General features: G+C 48.0%; 8 protein-coding genes and 1 non-coding gene across 9 annotated transcripts; 4 read left to right on the plus strand and 5 right to left on the minus strand.

The window, feature by feature from the left end:
* Positions 1-586: 586 nt before the first annotated feature.
* AKAW2_t50028A lies at positions 587-659 on the minus strand. Its single transcript has one exon. It is a non-coding gene; the product is annotated as a tRNA-Thr (tRNA).
* A 3,404-nt stretch (positions 660-4,063) lies between these two features.
* AKAW2_52000S (uncharacterized protein) lies at positions 4,064-5,291 on the plus strand (the record flags this gene model as incomplete). Its single annotated transcript, XM_041691992.1, has 2 exons — positions 4,064-4,239; positions 4,289-5,291. 2 exons carry the CDS (start codon positions 4,064-4,066, stop codon positions 5,289-5,291), a joined length of 1,179 nt encoding a protein of 392 aa, XP_041545421.1.
* Positions 5,292-6,286: 995 nt separating this feature from the next.
* KGD2_2 (2-oxoglutarate dehydrogenase complex E2 component) lies at positions 6,287-7,797 on the plus strand (the record flags this gene model as incomplete). Its single annotated transcript, XM_041691993.1, has 4 exons — positions 6,287-6,952; positions 7,009-7,392; positions 7,444-7,626; positions 7,681-7,797. 4 exons carry the CDS (start codon positions 6,287-6,289, stop codon positions 7,795-7,797), a joined length of 1,350 nt encoding a protein of 449 aa, XP_041545422.1.
* A 507-nt stretch (positions 7,798-8,304) lies between these two features.
* KGD1_2 (2-oxoglutarate dehydrogenase family protein) lies at positions 8,305-11,439 on the plus strand (the record flags this gene model as incomplete). The annotated part of the gene is made up of 3 exons (XM_041691994.1): positions 8,305-8,424; positions 8,481-10,866; positions 10,913-11,439. The coding sequence occupies 3 exons, from the start codon at positions 8,305-8,307 to the stop codon at positions 11,437-11,439; spliced, it is 3,033 nt and encodes a 1,010-aa protein (XP_041545423.1).
* Positions 11,440-11,580: 141 nt separating this feature from the next.
* On the minus strand, positions 11,581-13,218 carry AKAW2_52003A (uncharacterized protein; the record flags this gene model as incomplete). Its single annotated transcript, XM_041691995.1, has 5 exons — positions 11,581-12,402; positions 12,455-12,865; positions 12,916-12,941; positions 13,001-13,111; positions 13,170-13,218. 5 exons carry the CDS (start codon positions 13,216-13,218, stop codon positions 11,581-11,583), a joined length of 1,419 nt encoding a protein of 472 aa, XP_041545424.1.
* A 766-nt stretch (positions 13,219-13,984) lies between these two features.
* Positions 13,985-14,887, minus strand: AKAW2_52004A (glutathione S-transferase family protein; the record flags this gene model as incomplete). Its single annotated transcript, XM_041691996.1, has 3 exons — positions 13,985-14,093; positions 14,146-14,468; positions 14,522-14,887. The coding sequence occupies 3 exons, from the start codon at positions 14,885-14,887 to the stop codon at positions 13,985-13,987; spliced, it is 798 nt and encodes a 265-aa protein (XP_041545425.1).
* Positions 14,888-15,458: 571 nt separating this feature from the next.
* AKAW2_52005A (glycoside hydrolase family 76 protein) lies at positions 15,459-16,937 on the minus strand (the record flags this gene model as incomplete). The annotated part of the gene is made up of 3 exons (XM_041691997.1): positions 15,459-16,046; positions 16,098-16,792; positions 16,847-16,937. The coding sequence occupies 3 exons, from the start codon at positions 16,935-16,937 to the stop codon at positions 15,459-15,461; spliced, it is 1,374 nt and encodes a 457-aa protein (XP_041545426.1).
* Positions 16,938-18,897: 1,960 nt separating this feature from the next.
* On the plus strand, positions 18,898-21,401 carry AKAW2_52006S (uncharacterized protein; the record flags this gene model as incomplete). The annotated part of the gene is made up of 3 exons (XM_041691998.1): positions 18,898-19,930; positions 19,989-20,136; positions 20,189-21,401. The coding sequence occupies 3 exons, from the start codon at positions 18,898-18,900 to the stop codon at positions 21,399-21,401; spliced, it is 2,394 nt and encodes a 797-aa protein (XP_041545427.1).
* A 286-nt stretch (positions 21,402-21,687) lies between these two features.
* On the minus strand, positions 21,688-23,599 carry AKAW2_52007A (uncharacterized protein; the record flags this gene model as incomplete). Its single annotated transcript, XM_041691999.1, has 6 exons — positions 21,688-22,244; positions 22,314-22,611; positions 22,668-22,783; positions 22,851-23,165; positions 23,228-23,312; positions 23,381-23,599. 6 exons carry the CDS (start codon positions 23,597-23,599, stop codon positions 21,688-21,690), a joined length of 1,590 nt encoding a protein of 529 aa, XP_041545428.1.
* Positions 23,600-24,953: the final 1,354 nt, after the last annotated feature.

The following is a 24,953-nucleotide window of genomic DNA, read 5'->3' on the forward strand; positions in this document are numbered from 1 at the left end:
CCAGCAGCGACATGTTATTCGCCTTCACGGGACTCGGCTGCGTACGCATCCATGATTGGGACTGCTTGGGGTGCAGAACTGCCCTGCCGATCGCGGGTTATCCGAATGGCCCACCTGGAGCATCCGAGGATGCTATGTGGCCGGTTTTTCCGATTCCCTTGGAGAAGTGTCAAAAGATCAATTGAGAGCCAATTAATGCCTGGGCTTGGAGAATAGGGTTAAGCAAATGCCTCACGTGTTTACTTCCAATTTTGGCCCATGGATTGATTCTGAGGTGAGCCTAGCAGGGGGCAAAGGCCTGATAAACTGCAGGTACTGACAATCAAGATTGACACGGGGTTTAGGGTCTTTACTGGACGGTTGATCAATATCTATTGATATAATATAAGAAAAGGGAGGGTGGTTAACCTATTGTTGGAAGATATTCTCCAGTTTCGAGGAGTGCAACAGTCTATCTACGTTGGACTGATATAGTAAATGTTTTGAAGGGTAATTAAAAACCTACACCACGCACCCCGTTTTCCTCGCCGTCTCAACATTTTGCCGACGAGTAGTGGGTCTGAAGGACGGAAAAGAAAACAAAAAATGCTTCCACGCGGATTCGAACCGCGGACCTCATGATTACTAGTCATGCGCTCTACCAACTGAGCCATAGAAGCTGGTTGATATCTGTTCTACAGAAGTTGAGAAATATGTCGCTAAAATATCTGCACCGCCCCAATGTTCACCCTCAGCTGAAAGTCAAGCTTCATCTTCATGACCAGTCAGGCCTCTGTAATGCGCCTCTGTGCATTCCGCACCGTCGCACATATTTAACACCAGCATTTACCGTCTTCTACCACCAGTTATGGATCTGTTCCTGTAAGTAGGACGAGAATATGTGACTTTTGTCCCCCGTTTTTCATCTAAATGCACAATCTTGTACGAGGCGATGTCATCTTAAGCGGAAGGATGAATTCATTCTAGTCAGGTTCTCATCTTCCAAGAACTCTGATATAGTACCTGTTGGGGAAAGAAGAAAAGAGCATCAAGCTAGCAGAAGATCAGTGGTCGGTCAAAACTCTTAGTCATGGATCTGACCTGACTACTGTTCTAAGATATATATATTTGTACCAGCATCATGCAGGATACTTCAGCCATTCACTATGAGTGCCAAACAACAAACCGATTCATTTCTTTTCATTTTCAGTAACATCATGAAATGAAATATACTCAGATGGCTATCTATTTGAGTAGATACACAAAATTCTCCAGACTTTCCTATAACCTCCAGCTTGACAGAGTAATACGAAGTTGGCTGTATACCTCTGTTATCCAGTCTCATCTGCGATTTTGATCGCGGTCATGAATCGCATACTACAGCCTTCGATTGGTGATGCTCAGTAGCCATACAGGTTGCAATATTTGTTGTCTATCCACCGACAGAATATCTGTTGTATTCAGATATTACTCCCCTAGCCAGATCTGATGGAGTCGAATGAGCCCCTCCCTTCACCACCACCCGATCAGAGCCTACTTGACAGACGGTAAGCAGAGAGGTGTTCTAGATTATTCGCGACACGTCGATAGTGTCTACTGCCGGTATCCAAGTGCATGCAAGATGTACGTAAAAGTTTCGCTTTAAAGGAGAGATTGGTCGCAGCTGTATTTCTATTATGCATCTTAGATATATCACGAACCCAACTTACGGGGTTAGTCATATCGCAGGATGTTTCTGTCTACTACAAATTTACGGCGGGGTGTCAAATACTGTAGTTGTCCGTCGTTGCAGCCTGTGCTCGGTTTCCGCAGCAAAAATCGCAGTCGGAAACTGTCTTATCTACTAGGGCCTCTAGTTTAGCATGCATCATTTACAAATTGCCATCTGTGATACGCTATTACGAATAAGTACTGCCACTATCTTCTCGACAATACCATTCGCAGAAATACTATGAAAGACTGGTCACATAACACATTTGTCAGCACATTCTTGATTAGGACATCGCAAGCCCTGTGTGACATTACGAACTCGGACTTTCGTCTCTTTTCTCTTCGGTAAATACTTTCCCTGTAGGTTCCATCACCTCCTCAACACTTGGGGCTTAGATAGCCCTTGTATTTCTGCGCTTACGCTATACCCCGCTATCTCCTCGACTCAGAGATACAGTATGTCCAAACTCTATCTAGAACATCCACGGGAGTGAAGCAAATAATGAATAACTAACTGAACCAAGAAAAATGGGAAAATGGAAACAAATGTATATAGCGCGGTGAGATGAAGTAGAAGCAAGCAGAGATATGTTCCAAAAGAACACCTGCCAAGGTTCTCGCGCCCAACCCATAACACACGCTTACATGAGCCTATGTCAAGGATCAAATCGACTTTCTTCTATGCAGCATCAGAATCCAACGCACTGTAATTCACCATAGCATGCAGACAGACTTACCGGCAGGGTAATAGCTCGTTTGAGAGCATTGTATTTGGATCACAGCCCGGTCCACGCAAACTAGATGATGTGTCTCCGAGTAACATACTCCTTTGAGCAGGCTACCCACAGCCTCTGATACGATCTCCAATTCGATCTATTGAACGTACATCCTGCCTCACCTGCCCGTCTTGCGGACTTCCAAGATGACAGCCATTTCCTAAAGCAGGGGCAATCAAGACACGCGGCGTTGAGTTTCGGGTAACTTTGCATAATCAATAATTGGGGTTCATCCCATGGATCAGACTTCGACGGGGTTTAAACTTGTTCAATATACATAGACCGGAAATTGTCCATTGAGCCGAGTGTAAAATACCTCCGAGTTGTTGCACGACACATAGAATCTCCAAATTAGCGCTGGTTATGATGGAAAAAGTAAGTGGTTATGGAAAATGTGAGCGTCAGGTGTCGTGTGTTTTAATCTGGAGTGGCGAACGGTTTTGCTAACGTCGAAGGGAATGCGAATGGGTTTCGAAACGTATCATGTTGCGAACAAGCGCTAAATGAGATATCCTCGATTAGCTACTACTGTTTTTGTTTTAATAGCTAGCTAGACAATATCCATGAAGTTGTTAGGTGGCAATTGTTGGGTACCGCGGTGACTAGTGGCGGTTGGCCGAATGCGGCAAGATTATAGGACGTATCTTAGGATTGAGTTTATTGCAGACTGAGTTCATGTGTGGAGTCCATGCGCCTAGGCTGAGCTATTCCTTTCTGGAAGCCAAAACTGCCCCGTATTACCAAGATTTAGCTACTGTCATATGCCCCTGGTTGGGTTCCTCTATGTGGAGATTTGGTCACAGATCGATTTTGATCGGAAAGGGTGCTTGCATACATACATGTATCGCGCAGGAGACCCTGCAGAATAATTCAATATTGATGCGCTACTGTATATATGCTCTAGAATCCGGTGAACTCAATTATGAGCCTAAGTAGTAATTATGGGGCATTGTATCCCCTGACCACAGCTATACTTGGATTGTGTCCTACCGTCATTGGTACCTCTCAATACCACAACACCTTTATAGTAACCTTAGCCTCAATCTGGAAGGGGACTAAAAAGTGCTGAAATTCATCAACTGCCACAAATGTGCCACAGTCTCTCTAAGCTTGAATGCGAAAAGAGTGAGGTGAGTAGGGTCCACTTAGGCTGTTGGGTAAGGCCGAACAAGATCAGCAGCAAATGTGACAGAACCGTTTTTTTGACCTAATCTAGTCCGCTACCTCAACGCTATCTATCGGCGCTAACCCAAGTAATTGCTATGAAGTTTGTTCCCACCAATCCCTTGGAAACTAGATTTGGCCATCATGTGCCACCTGCATAGTGGCGGATCCTGATCATTGTGGACAAAGTTGAACTATTACTTGCTTGGGGGCTAGTTGGACCGATGCAGTCCCTGAGCCTATCGTCCATCCACAGCCCAACCCTCGCCCCCCAAGCTTACGCTACCGGTTTGTCTGTTGATATATAAAGCTTTGTGAATACCATCATGAGGACCAAGAGAATGAACCTTCACAGGCACTAAGGGCATATGAAAGATAGTTGAACCCTCTATATTCTTCTACTCATACATTTTTTTCGGCTTCCTGAAGGCATCATGGGCAATTCGCTTTCATCTTCTCCTTCTCCTGAGCAAAGCTCACAGCCAGAAATACCACTGAGAGGGGATGAGGCAATAATCACGGGGATTGCTACCGAGTGGCCGTCTCGACTAATAGGCCCCGAAGAATTGAACAAGTATGCCTTGAAATTTTATCCCGAAAATCCTCCATGGTAGGCGTGCTCTCCAATTTCCTTTACGAGCATTCTCTAATCAAGGCAGGCTCCAGAAGTTGCTCATGCTCAATGCCAAGACAGGTATCGAGACACGAGCTGTCATCGATTTATGGGATGATCCTCGCTGGCTTGGGGACCAACCACCCACCGCTGAGGAGGTGGACACCGCATTTCGGGAATATGGTGTCGAACTCGCAAAAAAGGCTGCCCTAAAAGCCCTCCGGGAAAGTAACATCGATCCATCCTCAATCACGCATATGGTGTCCGTGACTGCAACAAATGCCGGAGCTCCAGGATACGATCAACTTGTCGCTCGTGACCTGGGTCTCCCTGATACGACAGAACGAGTCCTGCTCAGCGGAGTTGGCTGTGCAGGCGGGTGTGCATCCCTCCGACTTGCTTCTGCACTAGCAGATGCAGCCACACACCGGAAAAAAGAAGCACGGATCCTCATCGTCGCATGTGAGCTCTGCAGCATTCAGATCAGATCAGAGCTGCACGCTGCTTCACAGTCTCCCATCACTAGAATCGGCCCAGTCATTTTCAGTGACGGTGCAGCAGCACTTGTCGTTTGCAACTCTCTTGGAATGAGCGATAAGACGCCTAAGCAATTCGCAATCGTTGATGATAAAAGCGTCACCACCTCCGGAACACAAGAAGATATGTCGGTGAAAGTCTCTACATATGGCTTTCTAGCCACATTTTCGAAGAAGATTCCTGAACTGGCAATCGGATCCATGAAAGCTCCCCTCCAGTGCCTGTTGCAAACTAACGGGATGTCCTCCGCGTCTCCAACGGACTTCTATTGGGCTCTTCATCCAGGAGGCCGAGCTATCATCGAGGGTGTCCAGGCCGCTTTCAACTTGCCTGAAGACTCATTGTCAGCCAGTTATGAGATCTACAGAACAAGGGGGAACTCCTCGAGTGTTTCGATTTTAGCGGTGTTGGAAAAAGTGCGGGAAAAGAAGTTGCAAACACCGAATGTCGTTGCATGTAGTTTTGGAACCGGTATCAGGACAGAGATAGCCCTACTACGCCGCTTGGAATAAATTGTGGGTCTCGACCTCTGTTGACTTATGATGTGACAGAAGACTGTCGGCTTTTGATTGATTGATGATTCAAATTTCACATTATACCTAGCTACATTTCTCTAGACAGGATAGCTGTACGATTACCTACGTACTAATTAATATCAATAATGTTTACAGCCTAATCACTATGAGATAACATAGCTTCAATGTAAAAATTCGTTAGCATATAGATTGAATCACTTATTCGAAAATGTGCTGTGATCTTTGGGTACATTTGTATTTCTTCTAATTTCTATGTTACATCCATTTCACATATGAAGACTGCCTTAGGTAGCGCCCTTGATTTCCACCAGGCTGTACTCGGAAATTAATGAAACTCATTACAGATGTAAATTCTAGAACAACCAGTGTCTACCATTGTTATGTGATTTATTACGATGGCAAAAGTACTGACGTGCAACTGCAAACCCCGGAACCGTCCTCCCACTGGGCTTAGTCAAATGCACTCTGTCAATTGATCCTCATACAAGACCAACTTCATTTAACATATAGCCAAGAACAATTCGTATGGGAGGTAGGCAAGACACAGAGAGTACTATGCAGTGAACGATGCATCAGTGTATAGCGAGAAATATATGCTCGGTAATTGTGACTGAGCTCAATTGTTGCCATAAAAGCTATCCCTTTTTGTGTTTGAGCGTATGCGCGAGAGTCTAAGTGTTTAAAGTAGACTATTACAAAGTCCATCACTGAAGTTCATCTAATTTAGAAGCTCAAAACTGAGGTAATTAAGAAGCAACCCTAATTGGGTTCATATTCTACAGTTCTAGAGAGTAATCATATAGCCGCGCAAAGTAGCCGAATTCCCGGCGGGTCGGCAACCGAGGGTATTCCCGGCCGGCCACGCGGCATGACAACCACAAGCCGAGGGACACCTTCGATCTAAACCTCCTGGGGCTCCTCCACTCAGCGTTCTAGACTTTCTCACCTTGTCGCATCGTCAATCACCCACAATGTTATCGCGAACAACACCCCGACTCCAGGGCCCCACTGTCCGCATTCCACGCGCTATCAGCACCACACCTACAGTTCACTCCATTCATACATACAACGCGCTTCGACTTACATTGCGCACAACCGTCGCATTACAGAAGTCATGGACACCCATTCAGTCGTCGCAGCAACAGCGCACCTTCAGCGTATCCGCCCTTCGTACCGCAGAAACACGAGTCATTAACGTCCCTGCCATGGCGGAATCTATCTCCGAGGGTGTCCTTTCTGCATTCCACAAGCAGGTCGGAGATTACGTAGAGCAAGATGAGGAGATCGCTTCGATCGAGACGGACAAAATCGACGTCGCTATCAATGCGTCTGAGAGCGGTACAATTGCGAAACTACTGGTGAACGAGGGCGATACGGTGACGGTCGGACAGGCAGTTATTGAACTATCTCCGCAGAAGCGCGATGGGTCGCAATCTGCAGAAGTTCAACTTGCTACAGAGGCTGCTAAGGAATCAAAAGAAGATCAGCCCACATCGTCCCCTACGTCTCAGCCAGAGACAAAACCCGAACCTAAGAAGGAATCTACTGCGCCCCCTGCACCATCGAAACCTGCTGCACCCGTCGCCAGCGCTCAAGGACCCGTGTCAGCTTACAAGGGTAGTCGCGCAGAGAGAAGGGTATATGAACTTTGCCAACTTCGCCTCCATAGATGAGATACTAAAATTTGATGCAGGAGAAAATGACCCGCATGCGCCTCCGCACCGCAGAGCGTCTCAAGCAATCCCAAAACACCGCCGCTTTTCTTACTACCTTCAATGAGGTCGACATGTCCAAGGTGATGGAGTTCCGGGCACAGAACAAAGACAATGTACTCCAGAAACATGGTGTTAAGCTTGGATTCATGGGTCCAGTTGCCCGTGCATCTGCGCTCGCGTTGAAGGAGATCCCGGCCATTAATGCTTCTATCGAGAATGATGATACCATCGTATTCAGAGATTACATCGATCTCAGCGTGGCTGTGGCGACACCGAAGGGATTGGTAACGCCGGTGTTGAGGAATATGGAGAGCTTGAGTGTGATGGGGATTGAGAAGGGAATCGCTGAGCTGGGAAAGAAGGTATGTTTAGGATCGGCGTTGTCATTAAGTATAACAGTCTAACTGGTACAGGCACGCGATGGCAAATTGACTATGGATGACTTGTCCGGAGGTTCATTTACCATCAGTAACAGTGGCATTTGGGGATCCTTGTTTGGTACGCCAATCATCAATGTGCCGCAAACGGCGGTGCTGGGTATCTATGGAATTCAGCAAAGGCCAGTTGCTATCAAAGGACAGGTCGAAATCCGGCCGGTAAGCTCAATTTATGATGCATATTACTCTGGCATTGCTAATTTACCTTTTCAGATGATGTATACTGCTTTGACATACGATCATCGGCTGGTGGATGGTCGTGAAGCGGTTACTTTTCTGACCTTGGTGAAGAAGTATCTCGAGGATCCAGCGAGCATGCTAACTGAGTAGATTGTGTAGACGATTGTTCTCTGCTAGTCCTATTTTACCTTTGCTTGTGAAATAAGAACATCTTGTACATATCTGTGAAACCTTATCTTCTGCTTCCAATATAATTTAAATCTAGCGACTTGGATATGCTGTTTGTGGCCTGCATTTTGTGGCATCAACATTCTTTCGGGCATAGGAGCGGATGTGCCGATGAACAGCATCCCATTAAGTTGCCGACCGCATCGAACATCCGTCGGCGAGAAGCCTTCATACCGATATACATGTATCAATCTGCAGAGGATATACTACCGATAGCCTACCGAGCTCTACTTAAGATGCGGGGTTCTCCTTTTGTATTCAGTATTAAGTTGCAACATATCTGCACTGGTGGGGTCTTAACACTCCGATCTGGTGCTGCAACGGTCCAGCAAATACATATAAAAGTGACAGCACTAACAACAGCGAATCATACTCTTTATCCGGACACTGAACAAGATATTTACTCATCACTACTACAAAAGAGACAATATGTTCATCCCACGAAGTCGAATACTTACCCTACGGCAAGTCCACCACTCTTCCCGTCTTCATCTCCACCTACGGCCACATGCCACTGAAGCAACGACGCAGCGCTCAGTAGCCAAACCGGTATGCCACTTCTACCAATATAATTCGTGAGCATGAAAGAACCTAACACTGAGAAGAGCGATCACAACAATGACAGCTTCCTCCAAAGCACCGCCTCGACCTACATCGACACCATGTATACATCATGGAAAGCCGACCCGACCTCCGTACATGTATCCTGGCAAGCATATTTCCACAACGTTGAGAACGGACATGTCGCAATTGAGCAGGCTTTCATCCCTCTGCCAGAACTAGTATCTGCAACTTCTACGATACCAAAACCGACAAATGCTACACACGCGCAATCGGAGACAGTGAAGCAGCTTAAAGCCATCCAGTTAATACAGGCATATCAGCGCTGGGGCCACGAACACGCCAGCATCGACCCGTTAGGAATGCTCAACGAAGGAAAGGTCCGGAAGAAGGAGTTGTCCCTGTCGCATTATGGCCTCGGACCTGAGGATCTAGATATGATCATCCCTGTTGGATTAGGCGCGCAGGATCTCACCGCGACGAAGAGCATGACTCTGCGGGAGGTCATCACCACCTGCGAGGAAACATACTGTGGAAGTATGGGTGTCGAATACATGCATATTTCGGACCAGGATCAGGTAGAATGGATCCGGAGGCGGATCGAGGGGCCAGAACGTCATGTCTTCTCGGATGACGAGAAGAAACGTATTTTGGATGGCTTGGTACGCGCTACGGCTTGGGAGAAGTTCCTCGCTACGAAGTTCCCGAATGAGAAGCGATTTGGGCTTGATGGAGTCGAAAGCTACATTCCTGCATTCGAAGCGGCAGTGGACCGATTGGCTGAAAATGGTGTTGAGCATATTGAGATGGGCGTGGGTCATCGCGGGCGCATGAATGTGCTGTATAACATTGTTGGAAAAGATGGCGCGTCGATGTTGCGGGATTTCGGTTCTAAGGAGACTTCAGCTTGGGGCATACCCGGAGATGTGAAGTATCACTATGGGGGAAGTGGTGAGAGGGTAACTACTTCCGGTAAGAAGGTGTATATGAACCTGGCGCCGCAGCCGTCCCATGTCGAGTCCGTGAACCCCGTTGTTATGGGTAAGACGAGGGCGATTCAAGATGGGAGGAATGGTGATCTTGGGAAGACCATGATGTTGAATGTGCATACGGACGCGGCTTTTGCTGGCCAAGGAACAGTGTATGAGACGCTGGGACTCGCTGCATTGAAAGGGTACGAGATTGGCGGAACTTTAAGATTCATCGTGAACAACCAGGTTGGGTTCACGACCGATACCTGGCAGGCGAGGTCGTCGCTATACTGCACGGACGTGGCGAAGATCTTGGACGCACCGGTTATTCATGTAAATGGTGACGATGTAGAGGCAGTGGCTTTTGCTGGTATCCTCGCAGCTGATTTCAGAGCAACATTCAAGAAAGATTGCCTCGTTGACATTGTTTGCTATCGGCGCAATGGACATAACGAGATGGACCAGGCCTCATTTACCCAGCCAACGATGTATGAGCGCATTGCGGAGAAGAAGAATATCCTCGATGAGTATGAGGCTAGCATTATCTCAAAAGGCGTCGTCATGAAAGAGGAAGTCCAGATGATGAAAGATAAAGCCTGGGCAGAGCTTACGGAATGTTTCGACAGGAGGAAGGATCAGAAGCCTGATCCAAAAGAGTGGCTAATCGATGCGTGGAAGGGTATGAAGACGCCAACAGAGTCAAATACGGAAACACTACCACCGAAGGTGACCGCAGTCAACTATGAATTCATCGAGGCCGTGTCTAAGAATTTTGGAGCGGAGGTCCCACAAGGCTTCGAGCTACACAAGAACCTAGAACGGATTCTTTCTCGCCGGCAACAAACATTGACGACCGGCAAAGATATTGACTGGGCTACTGCCGAAGCTCTGGCATTCGGTACCCTTCTCCGTGAGGGTACAGGGGTTCGAGTAGCCGGACAGGATGTCGAACGAGGCACCTTTTCCCAGCGTCATGCCGTTCTCCACGACCAACGAACCAACAAAACATACACACCTTTAAGCACCATCAGCCCAGGCCAGGGCTTATTCACCATAACCAATTCGTCTTTGAGTGAGACTGCAGCTATGGGTTTCGAAGTTGGCTACTCTTTGGCAGATCCAAATGCTCTCGTGATGTGGGAAGCCCAGTTCGGCGACTTCGCAAACAACGCTCAAGTCATCATCGATAACTATATCGCATCTTCCGAGAAGAAGTGGCTTCAGCGCTCTGGCGTGGTTCTTTCGTTGCCCCATGGCTACGACGGCCAAGGACCGGAACATACTTCAGCCCGCTTGGAGCGATTTTTGCAACTCGGCGACGAAGATTCGAGGCATTTTCCAACACCAGAGCAACTCCAACGCCAGCATCAGGATGCTAACATACAGATTGTGTGCATGACAAGCCCTGCAAACTACTTCCACGTTCTGCGCCGGCAAATCCACCGGGACTTCAGAAAACGTATGTCTCCTTCTCCGATATCTCATACCCCTGCTAACAAATCTAGCTCTCATCATACTCTTCTCCAAGACCCTACTTCGCCACCCCCTTGCACGTTCGGATATTGCAGAGTTCATAGAGACTCCCTACTTCCAACCATTGCTCCCCGAAACTCGGCACGGTATTACTATCAATGAGGCGGAAGACGTCAAGCGTGTCATCTTCTGTTCTGGCCAAGTGTATGCGGCGCTCTACAAGTATCGCGAAACTCATAACCTCAAAGATACAGCTATCACGCGCATTGAAGAACTCCATCCGTTTCCGTGGGAGAAAGTTAGACAGAATCTGGATAATTACCCAAATGCAACAGATGTTGTTTGGTGCCAGGAGGAAACACTTAATGGTGGCGCTTGGGGCTATGTTATGCCGAGGTTTGAAGCTATTTTGGCTAAGACGGCAAACCACACGGATAAGAAAGTACGATATGCGGGTAGGGACCCTATGTCAAGTGTTGCAGTGGGGTACAAGGTGCTTCACTCCACTGAGGAAGAAAAGGTCATGGGTGACGCGTTTCAGATATCTTCCTGTCAGTGACCAGTTCTTCACATAGCTTTATAAATCGATGTACCAATGTCTTTGATATTACAGTGAAGGACTAAGAATAAACAGTCTTCAGATAAATGGAAGTGCTTCGTATATCATTATTCGTGAGACCATGCCAACCCCTCCTGCAGTTCAGTCTCTCCCAGACAACGCCGCAATCAAAGCTGCACCAATACCCGACCCATCCTCTGCAGGCACAAAGGTAATCAAGTCCTCTGAGCCGTCAGGCCACTCGAGGATTTCTCGTAAAGCAGCCGCTGCCCTCTCCTTGAACCGGAAAAGCTTCTCAAAAGTAGACCCATCCACACCAACACGGCCTTGGCGAATGCCCTCCTTCTTACAGATAGCCGCAATGCCGCACGCATACAACCTGGCCGCACGCGTACAAACAATTTCCCCGAGACGACAACAGACACGGAGTTCTTCGCATGTTGGCTCAATGCCAAATTCCTCAAAGAGGAATTTTCGTGTCTCCGCCATCGCGCTATCCTCCGCTGACCCGTCCTCTTCCATCCTCGACACACACGACGATTCCATAGCGTGAATATGTCGCAGACGACCGAGGTCCATGTTCTCCAGGTAGCCAGCTTTCTCATGTAAATGAACAATAATAAGCCTCACTATCTCTCCCACGTACAGCCCAGCCACCATCTTTTCGTATGTCTGTTGACCCGGTCGCGGAGAAGCACGGTCAATCTCGAGGTCGAATTGGCATCGCGGAAGAACGCGATGGCTGTTATCAAAGGCGCCATACTCGGTATTGATTGCGACGTATTGGTCGGCGGGGAGATGGTGCTCTGCAATCTTCGGCACGCGCCCGATCTTTTCCATGTATGCTGAGTTGCACCCAGTGCCGAAGATGCTACCAATCTTAATCTCGGGGTCTTTGTATGCCGATGCGATGAGCGTTCCTGTTGTGTCATTCACTAATGCCACGATGTGCACAGGGACATTCTGTCGATGAACGAGTCAGTGCCGTAATACTAGATGGTATCGAAGAGCTTACCCTCTCCTCAAACGCCTCTTCCAACTGTGCAACTACATCCTCACCCTCTACCCCAGATACATCCCATCCCTTTGTCCAACGCTGCAACACTCCATGTCGGATGTTATCCTGCGTCACCGGGTACGAGAAAGTAAACGCAAGTGGTAGTTTCTCGCCCGGGCGGGGAGTCAATTCACGCTCGCGCAGAAAGTCTGCCACACGGTCCGCAATGTATGCCCATAGCTCCTGCGCATTACCTGTTTTCAAGCCACCCGGTAACTTGAATTTGCTTTGTGCAATCTTGTATCCTCCTTTCTCTTCTGTCAGAGTGACGTTGCATACGCGGAGATTGGTTCCGCCCATATCCACGGTCAGGTATTGGCCTGTTTCGTGGCCGGTCGGGGACTTGGTGACCCAGGTTACGTTCATTGGCTGGCATGTGTCAGTTTATCAGAATATCTAGGTGAGTGAAAAAAGCGTACAATATCGCTATCGGAGTTTCCCAGTCCTAAGCAGAGAAAATGTCAGAGCCTTTACTACAATGTGTGGTCAGGACTGTATACAAACCCTTCTCCATCTCCTTGACAAAATGGTCGGTGATACGTCGAAGCGTGTCTCCATCCACACGGAACATATCCGCTATCTTTTGAACCTCTTCTGTCACTTTTACCGATACTCCTACGCAGAAGTGTCAGTCCAGGGCTCTGCAGAACATGTGATGAGGAGGGTAGTATACCCTGCGGGAAGTGGATGCCCGATGCGGGAGCGCCCTGTGGTTCCTTCATTTCGACAACTAGCAATATGATCTTCTAACTAACGTTGAACAAGACAATGGTGTTCAAGTGAAAATCATGAGCCTTTTCGATAGGTTTTATATAGCACAGATAAGTAACACAATTACCTCCTCTTACGTATACCTTCGATCTACACTTAGCCCTCATGAAGCATACCCACATCTGACAACCAGGCTAGTTAATCAGCCGCGGGTTTGCTCCCAACCAGTCATAGCCAAGTTTTCTGGATTACTCTATTTCTAGACCGGTACACAATGTTCCGAGAACAGTAGGACCGGCATCTTCAGAGCTCGGCGATGAATCGGGTTGACTTCAGGATGACGTCGGCCCGAGGCGGGTCCGCGGAGTGGTCCCTTCCGGCGTCTGGTTGATAAGATGGTTGGATCTGCATGGCCTTGTTTCAAGGCAATGCTTATCTGGAGCTTATCTAGAGGCTCTTGGCTTTGGGTTTATGTCTTGTGGAAGGGTCTAGAAAGTGGTAGGTGTTGATGATGTAGTGATCCTTATGGAGTATTATCAGCTTAAGATAAGTTATAAGCTGGCAGTCTTTTCGTGGCACCTTACTGTTCATGGCGTCAAGCAGGTTATCTACCTAATGCACTTCGCGGGTTATTTTCACCGTATCGGTGTTTCCGGAATGATCTAGATCACACACATGTTTTCCTGTTATGTCTGACCAACCTACTTGTCCCCAACGCAATCAGTAACATATGGCATGTGTTGACACAACATCCAATTAAGAACAAGGTTGAAACTACTATTTCTCCGCCCAAAGCTCGTAATCCGGAAAGTACCGATCATGAATCCTCTGCGCATAATCTACCAGAACTGGTAATCCTCTCACGATCGCCTGCGTTTCAGGACACCTGCATATAATTAGTACCCAAGACGTACTACTCCCCCAAACAGGAATCTTACGCGGTACAGATCAAAGCCCCAACAATGAACCCAAACAGCGTAGCATCAGCCTCGGTCGGATGCTGACCCCCAAGCACCCAATATGGTCCCTGGCGATCACTCTGCAACCCGGAGTCCTCTAATAAGGCGTTAATATCCTCCCATATCTGTTTCTTGAATGCGCTCCGTTCTTCTGCCGAATAGCGTAATGTCCCTTGCCCATGCAACGTCTGATACTGTTTCCGGTAGATGAGATGTCCCACGATTATCCGGATAGGATACGGCAGTGAGGCTAGGATATGTTCCCGCATGGAATAGTAATTGTCCATCCATTTTTCATAACCCTATTTCTCGTCAATCAAACACGATGTACAGACGGGGTGGACGGTATTGATACCTGCAAAAAGTACAGTTTGTCTTCCAACAACGCTCTAACCCCCGAATCAAGAACCTTTTCCTGAACACTCAAGTCGCCATTTAGGTCTGGGAGGATATCGTCATTGACGAGATCCTGTATGATGAGATCCGAATCAGACATTGTCCGAGCCTGATCCGGCCCAGATTTGTCTTCATCGCAAATAGTAACATAAGGCACTTTTCCCCGTGGCGCCGCGCGAACAGACCCACTTTCAGTGCGATAAGATAGTCCTCTAAACCGGAGCCGGACTTCAAGTTTCGTCACAAAGGGTGACCATGTGTAGATCCCCGTGCCGGGGAAGCCGCGGTATAGGGTTATTTCTGGTTGTTTCTGGCTGATTCTCATTGTGTCCCTATTTAGTTGTGTCCGCGGGTTGGTTCGCTGAGATAGTGACGATGATGGGTGGTTGAGAAGCTTCTTAAAGCGGGTTTTGCGATTATTGCAAAGACCGAGAGTGGGTCGGGCTCGTGTTGGGTAGAGAGGATGAATTCTTATTCGCCGGTCGAATTAGACTTATCCCAGTGTGCTTCTTAGCTGTTTCATTGAGTATGAGGGGCGAGAAAGAAATAAACAAGGTCAATTGACAAGCCAATGGTATCAGTAAATAGGGGTATGTTGCCTAGAATGCTGCCTAGATTTCGCTCTTGCGGGGACCCTACTACGGACGCTAGATCCTTCGTTCGGGGCTGTAAAGCTGGACGAACAATCATGACCGAAATTCTGTTCCGCTTTGTGAGAATAATTGTTATTCGGCTTCAGAGGACTGACCAAGAAGCGACAATAGATGTATTATTACAATATTATAAAGGAGAAATGAAAGGTTTCCACCCATGCAAGCCATCAAGTCCAGTAAAAGTGCTCTGACTGCGCTGCACCCGAGTAATCAAGTCTAGCTATGTAAGCTATACTTAACCACTTAAGCAATGGCAAAAGCGCCCGCAACAATAGCAACAGCAACACCAAAGTGTCTGCAAGGCAGAGAATTGGCACCGTTTGTCGGGACAACACTGTTGCTTCCCGCTGTCGTGCTGGCAGTAGTCGTTCCATTTCCAGTATCCGTACCAGCTGAGGAGGTCACATTTGTCGCCGTAGTCTTCGTAGCCGGAGACAGGTGCTTATATGCCACCAGGTTGGACGTGAAGATGCTCGTTGCGCTCATTTCCTCCTCAATGCCCTCCGTGCCATCCCAGCTCGATTTGTACCAGTGCTGTCCACAAGTTGCGTTACTACTTCCGCCACTGCATTGCTTCGCAGCGCCAACAGCCGAGCCTTGTAGGCGCGGCAGAATGTCGGATGATGTATATGGCGCAAGCATGCTCGTTATGGTGAGACTCTCCGCCAGAAGACCCTTGAAAGTTATCTCGTTGTCATTACAGACGTTCGCGGGTTCACAAAGCACCTCAGACATGATCTCACCGCCGAATTTAGCGGGGAAGAATGTTTGTAAGGTACTGTTCAACAACCCATCCAGGGCCGTCTTCCACTGCGTGGTCTCTCCGTTTGTCTATCCATTGTTAGTCCTCTGTCCTATACCAGAGCGTGCATAACCACTTACGTAGTTGTACATATACGCCGCGCCACTCAGATACACCGCGTAGTTATACGACCACTGATTGTTACCGAGGTTCGTACAATCATTTGCCGCATTAGTACTATCAGCGACATTCCAACTTTCCTGATCGACTAGAATCCGGGAACTCCAGTCCCAGATTGTATTTGCCCAATCGACATAGGTCTGGTTATTGGTATACCGAGCCAATCGAGCCGCGAGTTGGAACAAACCCCCATTGCTCATGGAGTTCTTCATTGTGTATCCAACTTGGTAAGGCCAAATTTGCCAGCGGAGACCACCTTCGCAGCTGCTGTTGTCCCAACGGGCGGATTGCACATCGAATACCCGCTCCGCTAGATCCACCCACGACGGCATTCCAGCGTCCTCCGGGTAGTTCAGCTCTGCCGCTGTCATGGCAGCGAGGCCCCAGGCTACCTGGTCATCGTTACCCATGTATGAAGACCAGTTGCTGGGCATGTAGTCGTTCCCGGCGCCACGTTGGTGATACATGCCCTGGCTGACGGCGGCGTTGTTAGAGGCGTCGTTGGTGAAATACCAGTACCGGATCATGGTGTCGAAGAGTACGCCGCCTTCCCACCAGGTGTGGTTGATGTACCCGGGGATTTGGCCAGTCTGGTTGCCCGTGTAGTAGGACATGGCGTTAAAGGCGGCTGTGGCGGCAGCATCTTTGATGGATTCTGCGGAGCGTCAGAGGGGTTCGCTTGCATGAGTGATGGGAAAAGGAAACGTACGTTCGTCGGTGATGTCGAGATCGATTGCAGCGGGGGTACCGGCCAACGCGGCGACGGTGAATGCCGCTGCTATGTAATGAGCGAATACCATGGTGGTTGTGTAAACGAGTGTGGTTGATGATCAGCGGGAAATCTTGGGAATCCTTGGGCGGCTTATATTTTAATAAGAACCAGCATAAGAATCTCAGATGTGGGTGGGTTGTAAGTGGACATGAGAGTTTGACCATGTGGTTCGGAATGGAGTTTAGTTCACCACAGTCTCCTTCCAGCAGGAGGGGTGGATGCCCCCAACGAGGCTTAGACTTGACACGAAGTGGAGGGTACACAATAGCCTCAGGGGCGGAAAAATGCTGGAACTGCACCAAAGGCCTTCGATAGGACAAGTTTCAGGGTCCAAAGACGCTAAAACAGCTGGGTGTGATAATGATTTGCTGTTTGCTTATGGTTCATTTCGGTTGGTTTGTTAGCGTCAGTTAAAGTCTGGGGCGGTTAGGGCCCGTTCCACTGCACATGGCCAATGAGCCTCATGACCATCCCTGGCTCATCAATTGGGATTCTGATATGAGGTTTTGGATGGTTCGCACTGAATAATATTTCTAGCAGCTTTTTGAGAGACCTATACTATTTGCTGATCATTCTACTTGGGGTGGTTCGTAAGGCCACCACCTAACTCAATAACGTAACCCACGGTCAAGCGGCCCACCACAGTTAGGCGGCCCAGCTGTAATACCATATAAAAGACCCTTTTAAACATAAGATATCTCAACTATTATAAGACTAGAAGACTCAATATTGCATTAATAGGTTATAAATTATATAAATAATCATCTAATACTTCTTAAAAATCTATATAAAACTAAATAGTATCTTATCATGTTACAAAATTGGTAATTTATCTGTAATTTTATATATATCAATATAATCTATATAAGGAAAATTTGAAAAATTTTGTTAAAATTATATCTTATTCTTTATAATGTCTATTATCTATGTATGAAGTTAGAACTGATTAGATTCAGTATTAGTTGAGATATAAAGATTTAAAAAAAGCATCTTTTATATGGGATAACCAGATGGGCCGCCTGACCGTGTGGGCCGCTTAACCGTGGGTTACGTTAGTCAGTTAGTTAATTGCATCATCAAAATCTTAGTCAGCGGGCTTCTTGCGCAGGGTCCAAAATGCCTCAGGTATCTTCAAGGTGATCCAACACAGGGATGTTGCTTACCATAACCGAGAGCAGCCTGCCATTGTTCTGAAGTAGATTGTATCCAGCAGAAAGCTCTGAGCTACAAGTGTTTTTGACTTTTACTCGGAGTTTAAAACTCTCCGGGGATATCTATATATTCAGCCGTCAATGAGTCGTTTAACGACTCGGTAGAAGCTCGAGGATTGAAGGACGGGCGGGAAAATTCAAGTCAACCAGCCTACTTAATGACATGAAGGTTTGTGGGCCCGAGTAGGCAGGCTTGGAGCTGGCCTCTAGCCAAGGCGAGCCGAGGTATTATGAGCCGCTTTGTAGGAGCCTAAGATCGACTAGTTATCTGCTTATTTTTAACAGAATGCCTAGGCGGTGGAATTGCATGTATAAGTCTAGCGTAGAATGGCTACACATCAGTTCTTATGGTCAGAATATACGAATTGCCATAGCGGATCAAGAGCAGAAAGACTATTGAAGAATATCTGCTTACTTTACATTTTCCTATGTCTAGATCTGCTTATGAGGTGTTGTATGAGTGCTGCTCTATTGCAAGATTGAGTTTACTGGAGCATTAGAGAGATAAGAGAAAAATGGCTTATTATTTCAAAGTGCTCGATTATGTATTTTACATAGCTTGACAGTTACCATCAAGCAATAAACAATAAAAGTGTGAGTACAAGGCAATGTGCTACTGCTATGGGAAGTATGTAAATTTCAAAATACCTAAGCAACAGAAGTGAAATATGATTGGACCAGCCCCAGCCGAGCCCCGCGAGGCTGAGCTACTCAACTACTAGTACTAAGTGATTAGTAGCTAGTTACCAAATGCGGCATATGACAAGGCTATCAGACATGTGTAAGATCGCGCAAAACTCCCCAACAACAACCTCCCCCATCATTGAGAGAAAAGGCAACGGAAATACGACAATGAGAGAACGCCAACCTCGTCGCGAAGACTACACCGTAGGCTGGGTCTGCGCTCTGCCAATTGAACTAGCAGCCGCACAAGCAATGCTAGACACCGAACACTCCAGCATACGCCTGCAGATCAACGATCCCAGCATATTCATTCTGGGAAGTATTGCTGGGCACAACGTTGTGATTACCTGTCTCCCAGATGGACAGATAGGCACCAGCTCCGCCGCGACCGTGGCAATCCAAATGCGCTCGGCGTTTCCATCCATCAGGTTCGGCCTCATGGTGGGAATAGGAGGGGGTGTTCCCAGTCCTGAGCACGATATCCGGCTGGGAGATGTGGTTGTTGGTCGACCAGATAATCAAACTGGGGGCGTGGTGCAGTATGACTTTGGGAAGAGCACGTCTAATGGGTTTGTACGCACAGGCTTTTTGAATGCGCCCCCGGTTATTTTGTTGAATGCGGTGGCCCTGCTACGGGCCAGGCATTTTCTGGGGAGGGGAACGATGACCGAGTATATGGAAGGGCTTAAGGATATGCCTGCTTTCACGCACGATAGAGATAAAAACAGGGATGTCCTGTTCGAGGCGGGTTATAACCATGCTGGGGGAATGACGTGTGAGGCATGCGATAAGGAACAATCGATTCAACGCGACAAACGTGAAGGCCATGATATCAAAGTGCATTATGGAACGATTGCGTCCGGGAATCAAGTACTCAAGGACGCGCATGAACGAGACCGACTCGCAGCAGAGTTAGGTGGGGTGTTGTGCTTTGAGATGGAGGCTGCCGGGCTGGTGAATAATTTCCCATGCCTGGTGATCCGAGGCATTTGTGATTATGCCGACTCGCATAAGAACAAGAAATGGCAGCCTTATGCTGCCGGGGTGGCGGCTGCTTATGCGAAGGAGTTGTTGTCAGTCATACCACCAGGGCATGTGGAGAGAACGAGACCTATGAGGAGAAATGGTTCGTGGTCAATCTTTGTTCGTTTTGAAGTATATGTTCTGTTTTCTGATTGTTGTAGCTCCCGGAAAACTCTTCTTGGTTCCATTTCAGAGAGATGGAAACTTCACTGGTCGTGATTCTATAATGAGTGAGCTTGGTAGACGATACGATGCAGCTGCATTTGAACGTTTTCTCAGCATAGCTCTCGTTGGAGATAAGGACACAGGGTGAGAAAATTATTGTGATACTAAATATGATAGATGTCACTAACAGAGTCAGTAAATCACAAATTGCCCTTGAATACGCTTACCGAAGCCCCCAACATGTGCCCTGGCTATCCGTATTCTGGGTCAACGCAAGCAGCATCTCCCGATACAGAAGGTCTTATCAAGATATAGCTAACAGTCTTGATCTACCCGGAAAAGATGAACCAGCCGTTGATATCGTGGAACTGGTATTGGAATGGCTAGCTGACGAAGAAAATGGGCCATGGCTGGTTATTCTGGACAATGTCATTAACGTGGGTGTTTCCCAAGAGACGGGGCTTCCTGTTCTGCTGGAGGATGACGTGACGGAGACGATTCCGATTTTTCCGTCCTTCCGAGAAGCAAAACATGGATCTTTGCTTGTCACGTCGCGCAATTTGGAGGCTGCAATAAGTATAGTTGGTTCAGCTGAGAACATTGTCCATGTCCAGCCAATAGATGAAGGGCCGAGAAGTGCAATTGGGATTGGGCAGGATATGCTGGCTAACCTGGCTCTGGACAGCCCAAAAGATGGCCGGACACCATTATCGTGGGCTGCAGAGGCTGGGTTTGTGCCAGTCGTGAAACTGTTGCTTGCTACTGGTAAAGTGGACGTTGATGCCAGAGACTCAAATTATGGTCGAACTCCTCTATCATGGGCTGCGGGGGCTGGGCATGCAGAAATTGTTCAGCTCCTTCTAGCAACCAACCAAGTCGACATCAACTCTGTCGATTACCAAAACCGGCCGCCACTGACCTGGGCGCTCTTTAATTCTCTCGAGCGAATGAAACCGGTAGTGAAGCTGTTTCTAGCCACTGGCCAAGCTGACCTAAACATCCGCGATGAAACATCAGACCGCACAGCCCTTTCGTGGGTGTGTGGAATGGGCCACCTTGAGATTGTCAAATCGCTGCTTGAAACCGGCAAGGCGGATGTCAACACCATAGAGAAATACCACGGACGAACGCCGCTTTCCTGGGCTGCATTTGACAAACATCAAGAAATCATGAAGGTGTTAATTGCTACGGGACATGCAGACTTGGAAGCAAGAGATAACGAAGAGGGTCGGACTGTACTGTCTTTGGCGGCAGGGAATGGACTTGAAGCTGGGGTGAGAGCTTTGTTAGAGACTGGGAAGGTGGATGTTAATTCCAAAGACCGGAACAGGAGGACACCGCTATTCTGGGCATTAAAGAATGGACATCAAAATACGGCTCTTCTCCTAGAGGAGGCTTTGAGCGGATAGATCTACTTATATAGTATCACTCTAAATAGAGTAGGTCTGCTACACCCAAGCCCCCTTAGCTCTTAGGCTGCCCTAATAGATTGCATCGCTATGGCTTAGTCTCTTTCTAAGCATATCTGCCATTTCACTAAAGTTATCTAATCATTCACATAATCTCAAGCTAACCACGAGTTAGGCTCAATCAAGGTCTGAAGTCTCACAGAAGCCCCACCGACGATACCAGCCCACCAACAGACTAGTATATTCGGCTCGTCCACGCGAGACTATGCTGTCAAATCACCCGAGCTCATTTTCTAGGCTCATAGATTGGGAATGGCACTGAAGAGTCCCAGCACCCAGCCTCGAGGAAATCACCCGTGATATTTTTAACAGTGGTGCGATTGCCGAACTCGAGGATCAGGCCGCCCGATGGAGCAGTAGCATTAAACGCGGGCCAACCCACAGTGGAGCTGACCGTGGAGGGATCCTTGAGGAACGCTAAGATATGATCCTGCATGGTCCTCGACGTCGCAACTTCCAGAGCTGATATATTTCCTGCATCTGTCATATATGTGCCGAATATCATCAACAGATCCGACCAATGAAATGCACCAAGGTAAGGGACTGGGCTAATATTGGAGAAATTTCCAGCCCATTCATAGCGGTACGTCTCGAGTCCTAAGGAGGACCGACGGATAGAGTCCTCGTATGCAGTGCAGATCCATTCGCCTTCTACTTCCATTGTCATGGACTCCGATGTGCTGGCTTGTTCTCGTGAGGCGTCCGAGCGGATGGCTGGGCCTCGTGCGACTCGACCCGCAGCATAACGCGCCGACTCGTTGGAGAAGATGTACTTTTCGTCGGCTAATCCACGTAATCAGTCAGTAATGTTCCTATTCAAAATACACAATCATAGGGTTGTGATGGACGAACGGATATAATTAGAGAAGGCGATGGATTGGGTTCCGTTGTAACGGTTGATATACTCTTCAATCTGTACCCATGACACTTGGCGCATACATTCCAGCTCTGCCTCTGCGTCGTCTCCATAGTTGCATCCGAGGCCTTTCGCGACAATGTGGAAGTCTTCGTATACATCAGCTGTCTCGGTGAGATTGATTGTCACCGACGGAGGCTGGGAAATGACACCAAATTTTGCCACACGAGGGTCATCTGGAAAGGCAAGTGTATACAGGTGAGTGAGTGCCGCTCCCTGGGATTGTCCCCATAGCTGGTTTTACAATTTTGATTAGGATAATATAATCTTCGTGGACTGGAATCTCTTACCATGATATTGTCTGGGTCTCCACCAAATGCCCGAATGTTCTCGGCTACCCATTCTACTGCGGCCCGCACACCCAACAAAGTCAGAGATGTCTCTGTCAGAGCTTTCGATTTAGGATCTACATCGAGTGATAGTTAATCAATTAGCCGAGTCATTTGCGCGAGGGTGGTTCAACATGATCTTACTGCCGAAGATGTTGACCCGATAATTGATCGTTACGACGATATGTTCCTGGGAGTTCGATACCCAGTTTGATGGTAGCTGGGATGGAACCTCAATTCCGCCAGTGACACCGCCACCACCTGTGACAAAAAGAGCTACAGGCAGATTTGATGTCTTGTTGGCAAATGCTGGGGTCCACACAGCTAGTGACAGACAGTCCTCTGAGGAGGACCAAGCAGTCGATCCCTGATTGGGTGCCTCCCCGACACTCAGCAGAAGGCTTGTAGGCGCGTACTCTGCCCACATGCTGCTTCCGGAAGCAACATACTGCGGACAGGCTAGATACGAGGTCATCAGAAGGCTGCTCGCCTTGGTCACCATCACAGCACAAGTCACTCACCAGGTCCAAAGCGAGTCGAGTCGATTCTCTTCGACGAGTTGGCCAACTTTTGAGGCGGAAGCCATCTGAGATCCCCGACTGGCGGCTAGTAATATAAAATGATTATATTAGCCTCGAACCTCTCCGATCCTTGATAGCTAGCTCGGTTCGTACCTGTGCATAGGGAACCCGAAGAAATTGGCGGACATCCGGGTATGTATCATTCAACATGCCAATAAAGGTTCCCGTTCGTGTCTCCACTGTCAAATTTGACCAGTTGGATAGCGATCTGGCTGGTTGCCACGATAAGTCTGCATAGTAGGGGGGGTACAACTCTCCAAGAGCGAGAGTAGTGAGCCCTGCCCAAACTAACGAAGCGAAAAAGGTCACCATTTTCTATTTGTCACCAAACGGAGAAATTGCGCTGTAATGTAGGTTACTTTGCGTTGGGTTAGTGCAATGCGGAGAGGACTATTTATGTATGCGAGCACGAAGAGGCCTCACGTCTCACGCGGCGTCTGAGGTCAATGCAGCAGGGTCCGTTCCCCACTCTGCGGGGGAAGTGAGGGTCCTACGAAGGACCTCGTCATCACTACTTTAAACAAAGTAAAGCTCAGATACTCAGACTTGGCATAAGTCTGCCCTTTTTAACCGAGAGGTCCGATTACCCGTGAGTTAGAGTTAGTCTCGACTACACAATCATTCAAACGCATCTCCACTCACCTATCCACATTCTAGATGGCCGGATCTGGGAATGATATGCATCAGGCCCTGGTCTCTTTATGCTACCTAATCCATACTGAATCCTTTTTCCGGCATCCTTGCAGGTAATTACTCCAACGACAATAGCAGCCATGGCCCTTCGCTGAGCGGCCAGCTATTCCGCCGATATTAATCCGCCCAGACTAAGTTCAAATTTCCTACACTGCAGAGCATAGCGGATAGAATGGTCAGTCGTCTGATGCGCCGTGTGTTCTGCTACTCTGCCTGGGGGTGCACCTACAGTAACGGTCATGTCGCATGAAGGTTCTCGTATAATAGTTTTGTGTTGTGGCATTTCTAATGGGTTTAGGGTCTGTTTTCAATAGATTCACGCCACCGTTCGACTTTGCCTGTTGTTAGTCTACGCAATAGTAACATGGCGGGGCATGAGTCCCTAAGTAAGCAGCTTGAAAGTAGTACCACGCGTGCAAACCAAGCGAATGATGAGACATAGTCTCTAGACTCAAGTGGAGCCAGATGCAATGGCAGCTTACGCGCCAGGGCCGGTGCCAAGCGGAGATTTACTATCCCGATCCCCGGACTCCACCATTCACTGTCCAATAGACATCACCATCCACAATCTAATGTCGCCTGATTCAAATAAAGGAAAGATGTGGATTACAAGGTGTCGACCCGTGTCTTGGTACTTGGTAAAGGAAACTAAAGCAGGTTCAGCAAACTCCGATTCTATGATGTTATCTGATAGGACATATCGCTCCGTCTGCTCAGGTAGACGGAATCTATCTTTCCCGGTCTATGGCGCCTGCAATTTTCTCTCCGTGTCGGATGACCGACGCTGCAGAGTGGTCCAAGTCTATCTGTGCTTCAATTGACTTGGCATTCATGAAAATATTAGCTATAGCTATCCTGTAACGGCTGAACCCCAAGGGTGTGGATCCAAGCCCACCACCTTATCCCTGGCCCTTACTGTAACCTTACATCCAGGTGATGTTCCAGTTGACGGTAAGTAGCTTCCCGCAGAGGG

The sequence above is a fragment of the Aspergillus luchuensis genome, chromosome 5 (assembly GCF_016861625.1).
Source record: "Aspergillus luchuensis IFO 4308 DNA, chromosome 5, nearly complete sequence".
Classification (NCBI taxonomy): domain Eukaryota; kingdom Fungi; phylum Ascomycota; class Eurotiomycetes; order Eurotiales; family Aspergillaceae; genus Aspergillus; species Aspergillus luchuensis.